This window comes from Oncorhynchus gorbuscha, linkage group LG09 (genome assembly GCF_021184085.1).
Source record: "Oncorhynchus gorbuscha isolate QuinsamMale2020 ecotype Even-year linkage group LG09, OgorEven_v1.0, whole genome shotgun sequence".
In the NCBI taxonomy this organism is placed as follows: Eukaryota; Metazoa; Chordata; class Actinopteri; order Salmoniformes; family Salmonidae; genus Oncorhynchus; species Oncorhynchus gorbuscha.
Window position 1 is genome coordinate 1027688 of NC_060181.1, and position 16703 is coordinate 1044390.

The 16703-nt window shown below is 42.8% G+C and overlaps 2 protein-coding genes across 6 annotated transcripts in view; one reads left to right on the top strand and one right to left on the bottom strand.

Annotated features, from left to right (window-relative positions):
* Positions 1-3124: 3124 nt before the first annotated feature.
* LOC124042633 (DNA-directed RNA polymerases I, II, and III subunit RPABC4) lies at positions 3125-5986 on the bottom strand. Its single transcript, XM_046360710.1, has 4 exons — positions 5865-5986; positions 5449-5517; positions 4393-4485; positions 3125-3235 (listed from the first exon to the last, which is right to left on the bottom strand). The coding sequence occupies exons 2-4, from the start codon at positions 5507-5509 to the stop codon at positions 3213-3215; spliced, it is 177 nt and encodes a 58-aa protein (XP_046216666.1). The 5' UTR covers positions 5510-5517; positions 5865-5986; the 3' UTR covers positions 3125-3212.
* A 5516-nt stretch (positions 5987-11502) lies between these two features.
* stk3 (serine/threonine kinase 3 (STE20 homolog, yeast)) overlaps positions 11503-16703 on the top strand; it is a 28016-nt gene continuing 22815 nt past the window's right edge. For all 5 annotated transcript variants that reach the window (XR_006840269.1, XR_006840270.1, XR_006840268.1 and 2 more), the window contains exons 1-6: positions 11503-11656; positions 12966-13046; positions 13253-13381; positions 13568-13682; positions 13828-13992; positions 14491-14658. Coding sequence is in view for 2 of the 5 variants with exons in the window: in XM_046361276.1 (XP_046217232.1) it covers positions 11634-11656; positions 12966-13046; positions 13253-13381; positions 13568-13682; positions 13828-13992; positions 14491-14658 (681 nt within the window). In the remaining 3 variants the exon portion in view is untranslated. The remainder of the gene's footprint in view (positions 11657-12965; positions 13047-13252; positions 13382-13567; positions 13683-13827; positions 13993-14490; positions 14659-16703) is intronic.

Genomic DNA, 16703 nt, shown 5'->3' on the forward strand with positions numbered 1-16703 from the left:
TCTTTGTCCCCATGTGCAGTTGCAAACCTTAGTATGGCTTTATTATGGCAGTTTTGGAGCAGTGGCTTCTTCCTTGCTGAGCGGCCTTTCAGGTTATGTCAATATAGGACTCGTTTTACTGTGGATATATACTTTTGTACCTGTTTCCCTCAGCATCTTCTCAAGGTCCTTTGCTGCTGTTCTGGGATATAATTGCACTTGTCGCACCAAAGTACATTAATCTCTAGAAGACAGAACGCGTCTCCTTCCTGAGCAGTATGATGGCTGCGTGGTCTCATGGTGTTTATACTTGCGCACTATTGTTTGTACAGATGAACGTGGTACCTTCAGGCATTTTGAAATTGTAGTCGAAGGAATGAGCGTTACACCGTGGCCTGTCCTCTGGAGTGGGATCGATTTGGAGGTGGACGGTCCGTCATGGTCTGGGGCGGTGTCACAGCATCATCGGACTGAGCTTGCTGTCATTGCAGGAAATCTCAACGCTGTGCGTTACAGGGAAGACATCCTCCCACCTCATGCGGTACCCTTCCTGCAGGCTCATCCTGACATGTCCCTCCAGCATGACAATGCCACCAGCAATACTGCTCGTTCTGTGCGTGATTTCCTGCAGTATAAACAGGAATATCAGTCTTCTGAAATGGCAAGTGAAGAGCACAGATCTCAATCCCAATGAGCACGTCTGGGACATGTTGGATCGGAGGGTGAATTTCTTTGCTGAGTTTCGATATCGTTTGAAAAAAATATTAAGGCCATATCGCCCAGCCCTACACAAGATAAAACTAGTCTGCAGGACTTGTTTCTTGGAGTGTGGTGTTAAAAAACCAGAGGCTCTTTATTACAGACAGACCTCTCCCTATTTGTATAAGCATTGAATCTGTGTGTTTTGACCATGACAGTTTACAATCTAAGGTAGCACCAATTTGGTCTCCTCAACTTGTTCAACAGCAACACCATTAATTTCCAGATTCAGCTGAGATCTAGAACTAAAGGAATGATTTGTACCAAATACAATGTTCTTAGTTTTAGAAACGTTCCAAGAACAGTTTATTACTGGCCACCCATTCCAAAACAGACTGCAACTCTAAGGATGACTTCATTAGCTGTGGTTGCTGAATGGTATAAGGTTGAATTATCAGCATACATGGACACACCTACTTTGTTTAATGCCAGTGGCAGGTCATTGGTAAAAATAGAAAAGAGTAGAGGGCCCAGAGAGCTGCCTTGTGGTACACCACACCCTTCATGTTTGACAGAGAAGCTTCCAGTAACACAAACCCTCAGTTCTATTAGATATATACCTCTGACAACAGGTTATGGTCAATAATAAAGGCTGCACTGAAATCTAACAGTGCCTAGAATATATTTTTATCCATTTCTGTCAACCAGTCAGTGTCAGTGCAGTACACATGGAGTGCCCTTTTTTATAAGCCTGCTGAAAGTGTGTTGTATTTGGTCAAAAAGTTTGCAAAGAGCTGATAGGTCATCTGTTAGAACCAGTAAAGGCTGCTTTACCATTCTTGGGTAGCAGAATTACTTTGGCTTTCATTCCAGGCCTGAGGACAAACACTTTCCTCTTGGTTCATATTAAAGTTATGACATACAGTGCATTTGGAAGGTATTCAGACCCCTTCACTTTCCACATTGTTACATTACAGCCTTATTCTAAAAATGATTAAATACTTTTCCTTCAATCTACACACAATACCCCATAATGACAAAGTGAAAACAGGATAAGACATTTTTGCAAATGTATTAAAAATAACACAGAAATACCTCATTTACACAAGTATTTAGACCCTTTGCTATGGGACTAGAAATTGAGCCCCAGTGCATCCTTTTTCCATTGATCATCCTTGATGTTTCTACAACTTGATTGGAGTCCACCTGTGGTAAATTCAATTGATTGGACATGATTTGGAAAGGCAGACTTCAGCGTAAAAACCAAGCCATGAGGTCGAAGGAATTGTCCGTAGAGCTCCGAGACATCTCTTCCTAGAGCTAGAGATCGAGGGAGAAGGACCTTGGTCAGGGAGGTGACCAAGAATCAGATGGTTACTCTGACAGAGCTCCAGAGTTCCTTTGTGGAGATAGGAGAACCTTCCAGAAGGACAACCATCTCTGCAGCACTCCACCAACCAGGTCTCTATGGTAGAGTGGCCAGAGAGAATTCACTCTTCACTAAAAGGCACCTGAATTATTCTGACCTTGAGAAACAAGATTTTCTGGTCTGATGAAACCAAGATTGAACTCTTTTGCCAAACATCAATTCTGGATGAAACATGGCACCATCCCTAGCATGGTGGTATTTTTCAGCTTCAGGGACTGGGAGACTAGTCAGGATCAAGGGAAAGATGAACAGAACAAAGTACAGAGAGATCCTTACTCCAAGACCTCAGACTGGGGTCAAGGTTCACCAACCCTAAGCACATAGCCAAGACAATGCAGGAATGGCTTCGGGACAAGACTCTAAATGTCCTTGAGATGCATGTTTATCAATAACTGGAAAACCAGTCAATATTCAGGTCCCCAAGAAAGTAGACCTCTCTGTTTACATCACATACACTATCAAGCATTATTTCGAAACTGACTGTTTGCGCGATAGCAACATCCCAAAAGAAAGGGCTTTAGATGTGCCAAGGGAACCTGCAACCACAATACTTCAATAACACGACATAAGATATTCTCTAAGCATTACAGGGATATGGCTCTGAATATAGCAACACCTCTCCCTTAAATGCAATTGTCTCTTCTATGAATGTTATATCCTTGTATTGCTACTGCTGTATCATCAAATGAATTATCTAAGTGAGTCTCAGAAATGACTAATATATGAATGTTATCTGATGTTAGCAAGTTATTGATTTGATTAACCTTATTTCTAAGGCTGCCTATATTAATATGGGCTGTTTTCAGCCCTTTCCTGGGTAGCTGATCAGAGGTAGACATAATACTGAAAAGAGCAAACGAAGCAAGAGAAAAATATGTATTCAGCAGTCCATTAATCAGTTGGTGTGTGTGTGTGTGCAGCGGGGTTGAAGCTACGAACCCATAGGCTTGGCCCTCTCATCCCACAGCTTCTCAAGCCTGTCAAAGGTGGAATTTCTTAGAAAGAATAAAGAGTTGGTGACTTGTAAATCAAATTTATTTACACTGGGACACCCTAAAAACGAACAGAATAAAAATGTGCCTAGTCAATGTTGTCGTCGTCAACTTCACCGAGCGTCAAACACAACCACTGGAGTCAGAGTCAAGGAATGTAGTTTTGGCTTGTGTGCGAATCGGAACGGCTCACAGGAGCAGGAGCCTACATCCTGTTTATGTTGCTTGAGCCCCTAGACAGGACGCTAGTCAATTTCAGGGCATTTTTCTATAATGTACACTAATGATTCCAGGGATTTGTTTGCCAAAGAAACCATTGGGCGGGCCGGGCCGCCTAAGCGTTTCTTCGGCCGCCCAAGTCCAAACTGTAAGAAAAGTATTTATACACAAAAATATAAACATGTAAAGTGTTGGTCCCATGTATCATAAACTGAAGAAAATTCCCAGACATTTTTTTAGATTCACAAAAAGCTAATTTCTCTCTAATTTTGTGCAAAAATGTGTTTACATCTCTGGTAGTGAGCATTTCTCCTTTGCCAAGATAATCCATCCACCTGACAGGTGTGGCATATCAAGAAGCTGATTAAGCAGAATGATCATTACACAGGTGCACCTTGTGATAGTGACAATGAAAGACCACTTTAAAATGCACCGTTTTGTCACACCACACTGCCACAGATGTCTCTAGCTTTGAGTGTGCAATTGGCATGCTAACTGCAGGAATGTCAACCAGAGCTTTTGTCAGAGAATGTAATGTTCTATTCTCTACTCCAACATCGTTTTAGAGAATTTGGCAGTACGTCCAACCGGCCTCACAAAAGCAGACCATGTGTAACCACGCCAGCCCAGAACCTCCACCTGCAGGATTGTATGAGGGTGGGGGGGCCTATATATTTTTTGTAATATAATCTTTGAGAACTAACAAATCAATCAAATCTAGACAGTCAGGAGAATTGTTAATTAATTTAAAAGTATTGATTTTGATAAGTTTGAGCAAAAGCACAGCCATGGCAAACGGCATAGAATTGCAATATTTTCTATCAGCTTCTTTGCAAAATGTGTAGAATAGCAGGAATTTAACTTTACAACGGCAAAAATGTATATCGGCTCCATTGAAATTTGAATGGCAAGAAATTGGCTTTAAAAAATGCAACAAAACAAAAGATAAGGGGCTTCAAATTCTCTAAAATTCAGCCGCGCGACCGTTGCCAAACCCTTTGATCCATAAAACCCTGGATTCATTCCTAGAGGTTTCAGCACCTATTTAAAACCTTAATATATTTCAAAGGATACATCTCTTTGTTCTCTTCTTGTACATGATTCTGTATCCACACTCTCTGCATCTGATTGGATCACGGGCCTTAATTTCATTTTCAGTGTGGCATTCTGTTAGGAGAAAAACATTTCAGCAGCTACTACATCACAGACATACTGGTAATCATTCTGTAAGGCAGGAGCTGCAGTATCATCAAACATTCTGTAACATGCTGACCACACCACTTGCGTTACGTGCGCGAGCGTTGCAAAATAAATTTACTCATACATGTTATTCAATCACTTCATCCAAACTGCTTGCGCGCATTGACGAGCGTTTGAGTAGCCAGGTGATAAAATAGAAGTTTTCTTTATTTTTTTAGGCTTGATGTGCTGCAAGTCCCGCCTCTCACATCTCCTCATTGGTTTTTAGGAGCATAAACCTACGTGGGTGATTGGAAGCTGAAATGAGGTCCACACTACAGTCCAGTTGGTAGTAATGCACCTTACAGTTGGGTGCCAACCGCCATAAAGTCAACAACAAAAAAATCATTAGAAGCCTGGAGGACAGAATGCTAGAAACAAACTCCATTTACCCTTTTATCTGTGGATTAATTGTCAGAGTAGAGGACCTTGTGCATTTCAGGTAAAATAACAACCCAATGTTTATTTCCCAGGACAAATGACCTAGCAACAGCAAGCTAGCTAAATGGCCATGAATATTTGTGTATCGACCTGTCCCCAAATTAAAATAGTTGGTTAAGAGATTGTTTTTATATTTCAACCTGCACGTCCTGGTCGCATGTGGTTTGGATAGACACAATCAACATGTTTGTGATGGCGCTAAGGAAGCACACACGTGCCCAGTCTAGTCAGCATGTAAGGCAGGCGCTGCAGTTGTACATCAATCATGTAACTACATATGTAGATATGGGTGAACAAAACAAGGGTACTGAAGGGCATGTTATGAAAAGTCACTAACAGTTTTAGCTGCAGTACAAAGACAAAGCATGTATTTTAGAAACAAAGGTAAAATAGCACCTCAAACACACTGTGCCATGTACAATATTACAGCTTCCGAACAGAAGACATTACCCCCACATATGTAGATCATAGGCTGTTGCTTGGGGGGTTGCACGTCTTTTTGAGTGTCCATGCTTGAATCTGGAGAAAATCAGATAACATTTTCAGTACCGTTTGAGACAGTGTAACCAATTTATGTGCAACACCCGAAACTGCATGGCTTATAAATGATGTTATGACTATCTAACATAACTGGTTTGCTAAGTGACCCAAAAGCATAATTATCTCAGCAATTTGGCCAAATATTACGATATCTAACTCCTGTCATCTGTGATTTAGCCGTAGCTAGCTGCTAACTACATGTGAATGGTTTCCTGGCTAGCGTAAGCTACCTAGCTAAAGTTAGCTAAGAGCAGCAAACAGAACAACTACCCTGGGAAATATTATAGCATGTTATAACCCAATTCAGTATGAAATAGATAACCCACCGGTTTAAATTTTTAAAAATTTAAAAAAGGTAAGGATGTGTATTTGTTTCTCTCATGCCAGCGTGCGTCGAAACAACGTGACTCTTCTTCTCTGGGTTTGGGTTGGCGGACCGGCCTTTAACATCGCCACCTACTGGACTGAAGTGTTAGGCCAGTCACGACCGACCGACATTTAATTATTCCTGTTCCTCTGAGAAGGTCAAATAGAGCCCTAGACACCAAAAGATCGAACCCTTTTGCTTGATCAAGGACGTGATTATTCTTCTTAGGTTAGGGTTTAACCAAAGTTTTGGTGCATTATAACGGGGCGGCAGGTAGCCTAGTGGTTAGAGAATTGGGACAGTAACCTAAAGGTTAGTGTTATCGAATCCCCAGAGCTGACAAAGTAAACATGTCGTTCTGCCCCTGAACGATGCAGTTAAACCACTGTTCCTAAAAATGTATTGCCACCCATTGGAGTGTAGGCCAGCCCCGTTGCATTTAAAAATATATATAATTTGCTGACACAGGGTGTGACTATCACAATCGTCATGGGAAGAAGTAGACCAAAACCCAGCGTTAACTCTATTTATTTATTAATGAACACCGACAACAACAAAACACATACGAACGTGACGTTCTGCAGGGAAAAATAACAACCAATGCAAAAATAAGATCCCACAAATGAAAGAGGGGAAAAAGGACTGCCTAAGTATGATTCCCAATCAGAGACAACGATAAACGGCTGTCCCTGATTGAGAATCATACCCGGCCAAAACAACGAAATAGAAAGTATAGACTTCCCACCCGAGTCACACCCTGACCTAACAAACATAGAGAAAATAGTATCTCTAAGGTCAGAGCGTGACATTGCAGAGCCTCTGTAGACTTGCAGAGGCCAAATTGAGCTTCGTAGCGCATCGCCGTGCGCCTCCCAAATTTGTAACAATGAGGAGGGCTCCGTATAGCTCCTCATTGACATAATTGGTTGACGGTAGGTGGGGGTGGGAGGTCTTGTATAGACACAAACTCACTTCCTTGACAACAGCTCCACTCCGCAAAGCTCAAGAAGTATGAATGCCCTGACTTCTGCAGAGGCCGAATCACAGAAAATGCTGTATGGCCACTGCAGATGACGGATTGACCATACAGAGCATTTGTTTAGGGTAGGGATGTCCTAAGGATTCCAGACAGCACAAACCTTCCATCAATCTTGGCTATTGCTGCTTTATTTGAATTATTGGACAACGGAGTCATGTGCAGGGGCAAAGGTTAGTCAAGGTAATTGAGGTAATATGTACATGTAGGTTGAGTTATTAAAGTGACTATGCGTAGATAATGACAGAGAGTAGCAGTGGCATAAAAGAGGGGGTGGGAAATGCAAACAGTCAGGGTAGCCATTGGATTAGATGTTCAGGAGTCTTATGGCTTTGGGGTAGAAGCTGTAGAAGCCTCTCGGATGTAGACTTGGCGCTCCGGTACCGCTTGCCGTGTGGTTGCAGAGAGAACATAGGGCCTTCCTCTGACACCACTTGGTATAGAGGTCCTGGATGGCAGGAAGCTTGGTCCTGGTGATGTACTGGGCCGTATGCACTACCCTCTGTAATGCCTTGCGGTCGGAGTCCGAGCAGTTGCCATACCAGGCAGTAACGCTACCGGTCACGATGCTCTCGATGGTGCAGCTGTGGAAACTTTTGAGGAATCTTTTCTTTTCCTGTTTGATGGGATTTGTTATAAGCTTCCGGGTTAGAATCTTGCTCCTTGAAAGTGGCAGCTCTTGCCTTTAGCTCAGTGAGGATGTTGCCTGTTATCTATGGCTTCTGGTTGGGGTATGTACGTACGGTCACTGTGGGGACGACGTCATCGATGCGCTTATTGATGAAGCAAATGACTGATGTGGTGTACTCCTCAATGCCATTGGAAGAATCCCAGAACATATTCCAGTCTGTGCTAGCAAAACAGTCCTGTAGCTTAGCATCTACTTCATCTGACCACTTCTTTATTGACCGAGTCACTGTTTCTTCCTGCTTTAATATTTGCTTGTAAACAGGAAATCAGGAGGATAGAATTATGGTCAGATTTGCCAAATGGAGGCGGAGGGAGAGCTTTGTACAGTATGTGTCTCTGAGTGGGAGAAAAGGTGGTCTAGAGTTTTTTTCCCTCTGGTTGCACATTTAACATGCTGAGTAATTTGGTAAAACTGATTTGTTTCCCTGCATTAAGGTCCCCGGCCACTAGGAGCGCCACCTCTGAATGAGCTTTTTCCTGTTTGGTTATGGCGGAATACAGCTCATTGAGTGAGGTCTTTGTGCCAGCATCGGTCTGTGGTGGTATGTAGACAGCTAGGAAAAATACAGATGTAAACTCTCTTAGGTAGATAGTGTGGTCTACAACTTATCATGAGATACTCTACCTTAGGCGTGCAAAACCTTGAGACTTCCTCAGATATAGTGCACCAGCTGTTTACAATATATAGTCGGCCCGCCTTGTCTTACCAGACGCTGCTGTTCTGTCCTGCCGATACAGCACATAACCAGCCAACTGTATGTTGATAATGTCGTCGTTCAGCCACAAGATAGTAAGGTTTTTAATGTCCCATTGGTAGTTTAATCTTCCTCAAAGGTCATCGATTTTATTTTCCAATGATTGCATGTTAGCTAGTAGAATGGAAGGCAGTGGGGGTTTATTAATTATTATTATTATTTTTATTTTTTAATTATTTCACCTTTATTTAACCAGGTAGACTAGTTGAGAACAAGTTCTCATTTACAACTGCGACCTGGCCAAGATAAAGCAAAGCAGTTCGACAGATACAACGACACAGAGTTACACATGGAGTAAAACAAACATACAGTCAATAATACAGTAGAAAAATAAGTCTATATACAATGTGAGCAAGTGAGTTGAGATAAGGGAGGTAAAGGCAAAAAAATGCCATGGTGGCGAAGTAAATACAATATAGCAAGTAAAACACTGGAATGGTTGATTTGCAGAGCTAAATCAAATCAAATTGTATTTGTCATTTACATTTACATTACATTTAAGTCATTTAGCAGACGCTCTTATCCAGAGCGACTTACAAATTGGTGCATTCACCTTATAACATCCAGTGGAACAGTCACTTTACAATAGTGCATCTAAATCTTAAAGGGGGGGGGGTGAGAGGGATTACTTATCCTATCCTAGGTATTCCTTAAAGAGGTGGGGTTTCAGGTGTCTCCGGAAGGTGGTGATTGACTCCGCTGTCCTGGCGTCGTGAGGGAGTTTGTTCCACCATTGGGGGGCCAGAGCAGCGAACAGTTTTGACTGGGCTGAGCGGGAGCTGTACTTCCTCAGTGGTAGGGAGGCGAGCAGGCCAGAGGTGGATGAACGCAGTGCCCTTGTTTGGGTGTAGGGCCTGATCAGAGCCTGGAGGTACTGAGGTGCCGTTCCCCTCACAGCTCCGTAGGCAAGCACCATGGTCTTGTAGCGGATGCGAGCTTCAACTGGAAGCCAGTGGAGAGAATGGAGGAGCGGGGTTCTGGATGACTTGAAGGGGTTTAATGGCACAGGCAGGGAGCCCAGCCAACAGCGAGTTGCAGTAATCCAGACGGGAGATGACAAGTGCCTGGATTAGGACCTGCGCCGCTTCCTGTGTGAGGCAGGGTCGTACTCTGCGGATGTTGTAGAGCATGAACCTACAGGAACGGGCCACCGCCTTGATGTTGGTTGAGAACGACAGGGTGTTGTCCAGGATCACGCCAAGGTGTCACATACACATGTTTAGCAGATGTTAATGTGAGTGTAGCGAAATGCTTGTGCTTCTAGTTCCGACAATGCAGTAATAACCAACAAGTAATCTAGCTAACAATTCCAAAACTACTTCCTTATACACACAAGTGTACGGGGATAAAGAATATGTACATAAAGATATATGAATGAGTGATGGTACAGAGCGGCATAGGCAAGATACAGTAGATGGTATCGAGTACAGTATATACATATGAGATGAGTATGTAAACAAAGTTAAAGTGGCTAGTGATACATGTATTACATAAAGATAATATAATAATAATAATATATGCCATTTAGCAGACGCTTTTATCCAAAGCGACTTACAGTCATGTGTGCATACATTCTACGTATGGGTGGTCCCGGGAATCGAACCCACTACCCTGGTGTTACAAGCGCCATGCTCTACCAACTGAGCTACAGAAGATGCAGTAGATGATATAGAGTACAGTATATACGTATACATATGAGATGAATAATGTAGGGTATGTAAACATTATATTAGGTAGCATTGTTTAAAGTGGCTAGTTATATATTTTACATTTCCCATCAATTCCCATTATTAAAGTGGCTGGAGTTGACTCAGTGTGTTGGCAGCAGCCACTCAATGTTAGTGGTGGCTGTTTAACAGTCTGATGGCCTTGAGATAGAAGCTGTTTTTCAGTCTCTCGGTCCCAGCTTTGATGCACCTGTACTGACCTCGCCTTCTGGATGATAGCGGGGTGAACAGGCAGTGGTTCGGGTGGTTGTTGTCCTTGATGCTCTTTATGGCCTTCCTGTAACATCGGGTGGTGTCGGTGTCCTGGAGGGCAGGTAGTTTGCCCCCGGTGATGCGTTGTGCAGACCTCACTACCCTCTGGAGAGCCTTACGGTTGTGGGCGGAGCAGTTGCCGTACCAGGCGGTGATATAGCCCGCCAGGATGCTCCCGATTGTGCATCTGTAGAAGTTTGTGAGTGCTTTTGGTGACAAGCCAAATTTCTTCAGCCTCCTGAGGTTGAAGAGGCGCTGCTGCACCTTCTTCACGATGCTGTCTGTGTGGGTGGACCAATTCAGTTTGTCTGTGATGTGTATGCCGAGGAACTTAAAACTTACTACCCTCTCCACTACTGTTCCATCGATGTGGATAGGGGGGTGTTCCCTCTGCTGTTTCCTGAAGTCCACAATCATCTCCTTAGTTTTGTTGACGTTGAGTGTGAGGTTATTTTCCTGACACCACACTCCGAGGGCCCTCACCTCCTCCCTGTAGGCCGTCTCGTCGTTGTTGGTAAGCAAGCCTACCACTGTTGTGTCTTTGCGCAAACTTGATGATTGAGTTGGAGGCGTGCGTGGCCACGCAGTCGTGGGTGAACAGGGAGTACAGGAGAGGGCTCAGAACGCACCCTTGTGGGGCCTCAGTGTTGAGGATCAGCGGGGTGGAGATGTTGTTGCCTACCCTCACCACCTGGGGGCGGCCCATCAGGAAGTCCAGTACCCAGTTGCACAGGGCGGGGTCGAGACCTTTCAGTTTCACGCGAATGCTGCCATCAATCCACGGTTTCTGGTTTGGGAATGTTTTAATCGATGCTATGGGAACGACATCTTCAACGCACGTTCTAATGAACTCGCACACCGAATCAGCGTATTCGCTACAGGGTGTGTTTAGTGATGGGGTCCCATCCTTTCAGGCTGTTGGCCTGAAGTAGGACTAAATAGATTTAAATTGTGGGGTAGGGTATTTATTATTATTTTGTGAGTGTAGTGTTAAATTGTAGGGTATTTTGTTTTTTATTTTTTGTTGATTTATGATTATAAAAATGTTTAAAAAGTGTAAGGGAGTTGTACTCCAGAGTACCAGGGGGCGGTAATGCAACATTTACCGGATGCCAACCGCCTTTAAATCTCTTCGAAGAAGAAGGTGAGTGCCATGACACACCGCACAGCTGCCTGAAACAACGACAGCAAAGAATGAAAATATTATTTTGATTTGGTTATATTTCAGCGTTTGTAAATTCAAAGGAGATTGTCTTTAGTTGTACACCATGGAGCCGACAGCGCCCAAAAGGTATGTGTACGTTTGATTCGCTTGGAAAAGTACAAGTTATGTATGTTAGTTAGCTCGCTAAATTAGCCTCGACATTTAACGTTATAGCAAATATTTTTCAATCTGTGGCTGTAGGTAACCGGCTAGCCACGTTAGCAAGTTTGTAAACAATATTTGTAATTCCTTATAAGATAACGTTAGATTCACCACTTTGACTTGTACCGTTAGTTATCTAGCTAGCTAACAGTAGATGTTTTAAATTACCTTAATTTAACTCAATGCTAGGAAGCTACCGTTAGCTAGTTGTTTAGCTTGACAGCATCTGTTTTAATATTAGCTGATTTGTGTGTTCTTGTAATGTTAACTTTTTTTTGCCTAAAAAGATAGCTAGTTACTTCAGCATAAGTTATATAAAACTCCCTGCGGACGCAGTTCCACAATTCTTGTCGTGTTGTTGATGCCATAGAAATAGAATGAATAGAACAGACTTGGAACCTCTAGCCACAGAAAGAACAATGACAGATATTTTTACCGGATGTATAAGTATGAAGCATCCGGTTGACGTTTCCACTCACTAGCAAATAATGGTGGTGAGTGGAAGCCCAATGTCCGGCCGTGGTAGGACATGGAGTTTGGACAACATACTACAAATTTTCTCATTGAGGAAAGAGTTGACCAATATAGTTTTATGTTTTCGAAAAACAGAGTGGACTAAGTTTTTTAAAAGTAAAAAAACAAAAAAAACATGTATTCTTTAACCTTTGCCAAACTTTCAAAAAAGTGTGTTGTTTAGTAGTGCAAGAGTGAATTTAGTTATTGCACACTCACACATCACAGAGTAGGTGTTTATATATATATATATATACGTTAACATCCCCTTTCTTGTTCTGCCTACTATGATTAATTTGCTCCGATTGGTAACAACAAGCTGTGGTCTGTCTTGGGTTAGATATAAACATCTTTGCTTGAACCCCGGGAAGTTCACTGGTAAACTCAAGGCTACACTCGCAATGACTGCCTGTTATTGTGATGCCATTTCCATGGTCATTTGAATTGGCCTATCAACTGATGCTGGATTTCCATGGTAATGTAGAATGTTCATTCAAATGTCAGCTGATGTAGCTCATGTGATGGAATGTATTTTTTTTTGTCTAATGTAAGTTGAGTTGACTCAACAAATCACAGCACAGATTGAAGGGTACACTTCCTGCTTTTACTTCCTGCCATGGGTACACGCAAAATGTCTGGCAGCCCAACCATTATTCCATCATTGACTTGAATGGGGATTCCTGTTCTATTTATTTCTGTGGTTGATTCTCTTCCTCCACAGCAAGCTGAAGAAACTGAGTGAAGACAGTCTAACAAAACAACCAGAGGAGGTCTTTGATGTTCTGGAAAAACTTGGTGAAGGGTGAGAATATTAATTCATCATACATTTTTTTTTCCATCATTATAACCTGAATAACATTTCTAATGAATAGAGATGTTTGTGTACATTGACATTATGATAATGACTAGATTTATGAAATGGCTGATGGAACCTCTAATATGTTATACAGGATCCTGGTCTTTGGTACTTTCTGCATCATTTCCACTGTCTTGATTCATCTCCTCCAGGTCCTATGGCAGTGTGTTTAAAGCCATCCATAAGGAGTCAGGCCAGGTGGTGGCTATCAAACAGGTGCCTGTTGAGTCAGACCTCCAGGAGATCATCAAGGAGATATCCATCATGCAGCAGTGTGACAGGTATTCTGTATGTAAGAGAGGAAAGAGTCTCTGGCCCAGACGTTCATCAGGCAGAGCTAGCATGGCTCCAGAGGCTAGTGAGAGGAGAACAGTCTCCTCCATATTCACATGTCTATCTATATACTACACCAGTACCACACTCTGTTTGGTTAGCAAAATGTTTGTTCTGTCTCTCCTCCTGTCCAGTCCCTATGTGGTGAAGTACTATGGCAGCTACTTTAAGAACACAGACCTGTGGATAGTGATGGAGTACTGTGGAGCCGGGTCTGTTTCAGACATCATCAGACTACGCAATAAGACGGTCAGTATATTTACGACGTATGACAATGAAGATGACCTTTGGTGCTTCGGTAACCTTTCAACATTCATTGGTCTTGATTTTAATGTGTATTCATAGACTACTGAATTATCAGAATGAATCAATTATACCATCTCCTCTTGTAAAGCTCACAGAGGATGAGATAGCCACCATCCTCAAGTCCACATTGAAAGGTCTGGAGTATCTGCATTTCATGAGGAAGATCCACAGAGACATCAAGGCAGGCAACATTCTCCTCAACACAGAGGGCCATGCCAAACTGGCTGACTTTGGAGTAGCGGGACAACTCACGGTCTGTCTACCTGTCTGTGTCTACCTGTCTGTGTCTACCTGTCTGTGTCTACCTGTCTGTGTCTACCTGTCTGTGTCTACCTGTCTGTGTCTACCTGTCTGTGTCTACCTGTCTGTGTCTACCTGTCTGTGTCTACCTGTCTGTGTCTGTGTCTACCTGTCTGTGTCTACCTGTCTGTGTCTACCTGTCTGTGTCTACCTGTCTGTGTCTACCTGTCTGTGTCTACCTGTCTGTGTCTACCTGTCTGTGTCTACCTGTCTGTGTCTACCTGTCTGTGTCTACCTGTCTGTGTCTACCTGTCTGTGTCTACCTGTCTGTGTCTACCTGTCTGTGTCTACCTGTCTTCAACTCTCTCTGTCTCCCTGAAGTGAATTCTGACTGTCTAACGATGTCAGTTTGATCAGGCGTTCTTATTATCCTTGTAGTGATTGTAGCAGTGTATCACAGAAGTTTATATATAGATGAGACTAATGCTCCTATTATTCTGTCCCTGTCTAGGACACGATGGCAAAGCGGAACACAGTGATCGGGACTCCGTTCTGGATGGCTCCAGAGGTCATCCAGGAGATCGGATATAACTGTGTGGCAGACATCTGGTCCCTGGGCATCACCTCTATAGAGATGGCTGAGGGCAAACCTCCCTACGCTGATATACATCCCATGAGGGTGAGTCTAACCCTGGGCATCACCTCTATAGAGATGGCTGAGGGCAAACCTCCCTACGCTGATATACATCCCATGAGGGTGAGTCTAACCCTGGTCATCACCTCTATAGAGATGGCTGAGGGCAAACCTCCCTACGCTTATATACATCCCATGAGGGTGAGTCTATCCTCTAACCCTGGGCATCACCTCTATAGAGATGGCTGAGGGCAAACCTCCCTACGCTTATATACATCCCATGAGGGTGAGTCTATCCTCTAACCCTGGGCATCACCTCTATAGAGATGGCTGAGGGCAAACCTCCCTACGCTTATATACATCCCATGAGGGTGAGTCTAACCTCTAACCCTGGGCATCACCTCTATAGAGATGGCTGAGGGCAAACCTGTGTGGTTGGAGATGTAGTGCAGTTTGGCTACATGTTGATGCTCTTAATTGGGAAAGGGGGATACCTAGTCAGTTGCACAACTGAATGCATTCAACTGAAATGTGTCTTCTGCATTTAACCCCTCTGAATCAGAGAGGTGGGGGGTGGCCTTCCTGAATCCACGTCCTAGCTAATGACTCGTTGGCGGCTACAGCTGAAAAGTAAGGAACCTGGAATACTCCAGACAACTTTGAATCTGAGAGATCCAGGTGTTGATCAAATCCCCTCCCAAAAATGTGATTTGTCACATGCTTGATAAACAACAGGTGCTTCCGGGTCCTTTTCACACAATGCAGAGTTAAAGATAAATATAGGGACACGAGGAATAAATACAGTGAATTACAATAACAGGTAAAAATAACATGGTTATATACAGGAAGTACCAGGTAATAACATGGCTATATACAGGGAGGTAATAACATGTCTATATACAGGGAGGTAATAACATGGCTATATACAGGGAGGTAATAACATGGCTATATACAGGGAGGTAATAACATGGTTATATACAGGGAGGTAATAACATGGCTATATACAGGGAGGTAATAACATGGCTATATACAGGGAGGTAATAACATGGCTATATACAGGGAGGTAATAACATGGCTATATACAGGGAGGTAATGACATGGCTATATACAGGAGTACCAGGTAATAACATGGCTATATACAGGGAGTACCAGGTAATATACAGGAGGTAATAACATGGCTATATACAGGAGGTAATAACATGGCTATATACAGGAGGTAATAACATGGCTATATACAGGGAGGTAATAACATGGTTATATACAGGGAGGTAATAACATGGCTATATACAGGGAGGTAATAACATGGCTATATACAGGGAGGTAATAACATGGCTATATACAGGGAGGTAATAACATGGCTATATACAGGGAGGTAATAACATGGCTATATACAGGGAGGTAATAACATGGCTATATACAGGCTAGGGTAATAACATGGCTATATACAGGAGGGAGGTAATAACATGGCTATATACAGGGAGGTAATAACATGGCTATATACAGGGAGGTAATAACATGGCTATATACAGGGAGTAATATAACATGGCTATATACAGGGAGGTAATAACATGGCTATATACAGGAGGTAATAACATGGCTATATACAGGGAGGTAATAACATGGCTATATACAGGGAGGTAATAACATGGCTAGGTAATAACATGGCTATATACAGGGAGGGTAATAACATGGCTATATACAGGAGGTAATAACATGGCTATATACAGGGAGGTAATAACATGGCTATATACAGGGAGGTAATAACATGGCTATATACAGGAGGTACCAGGTAATAACATGGCTATATACAGGAGATACCAGGTAATAACATGGTTATATACAGGGAGGTAATAACATGGCTATATACAGGGAGGTAATAACATGGCTATATACAGGGAGGTAATAACATGGCTATATACAGGGAGTACCAGGTAATAACATGGCTATATACAGGGAGGTAATAACATGGTTATATACAGGGAGGTAATAACATGGCTATATACAGGAGGTACCAGGTAATAACATGGCTATATACAGGAGATACCAGGTAATAACATGGTTATATACAGGGAGGTAATAACATGGCTATA

Bases quoted from the DNA above. Each gene is read 5' to 3' on its own strand.
- LOC124042633 (XM_046360710.1), bottom strand. From the start codon at position 5,509: ATGGACACTCAAAAAGACGTGCAACCCCCCAAGCAACAGCCTATGATC. The intron at 4,486-5,448 runs GTAATGTCTTCT...TTCTCCTAACAG, and splicing joins TATGATCTACATATGTGGGG to AATGCCACACTGAAAATGAA. The intron at 3,236-4,392 runs GTATCCTTTGAA...CTCTGACTCCAG, and splicing joins CAAGAAGAGAACAAAGAGAT to TGGTTGTGTTTGACGCTCGG.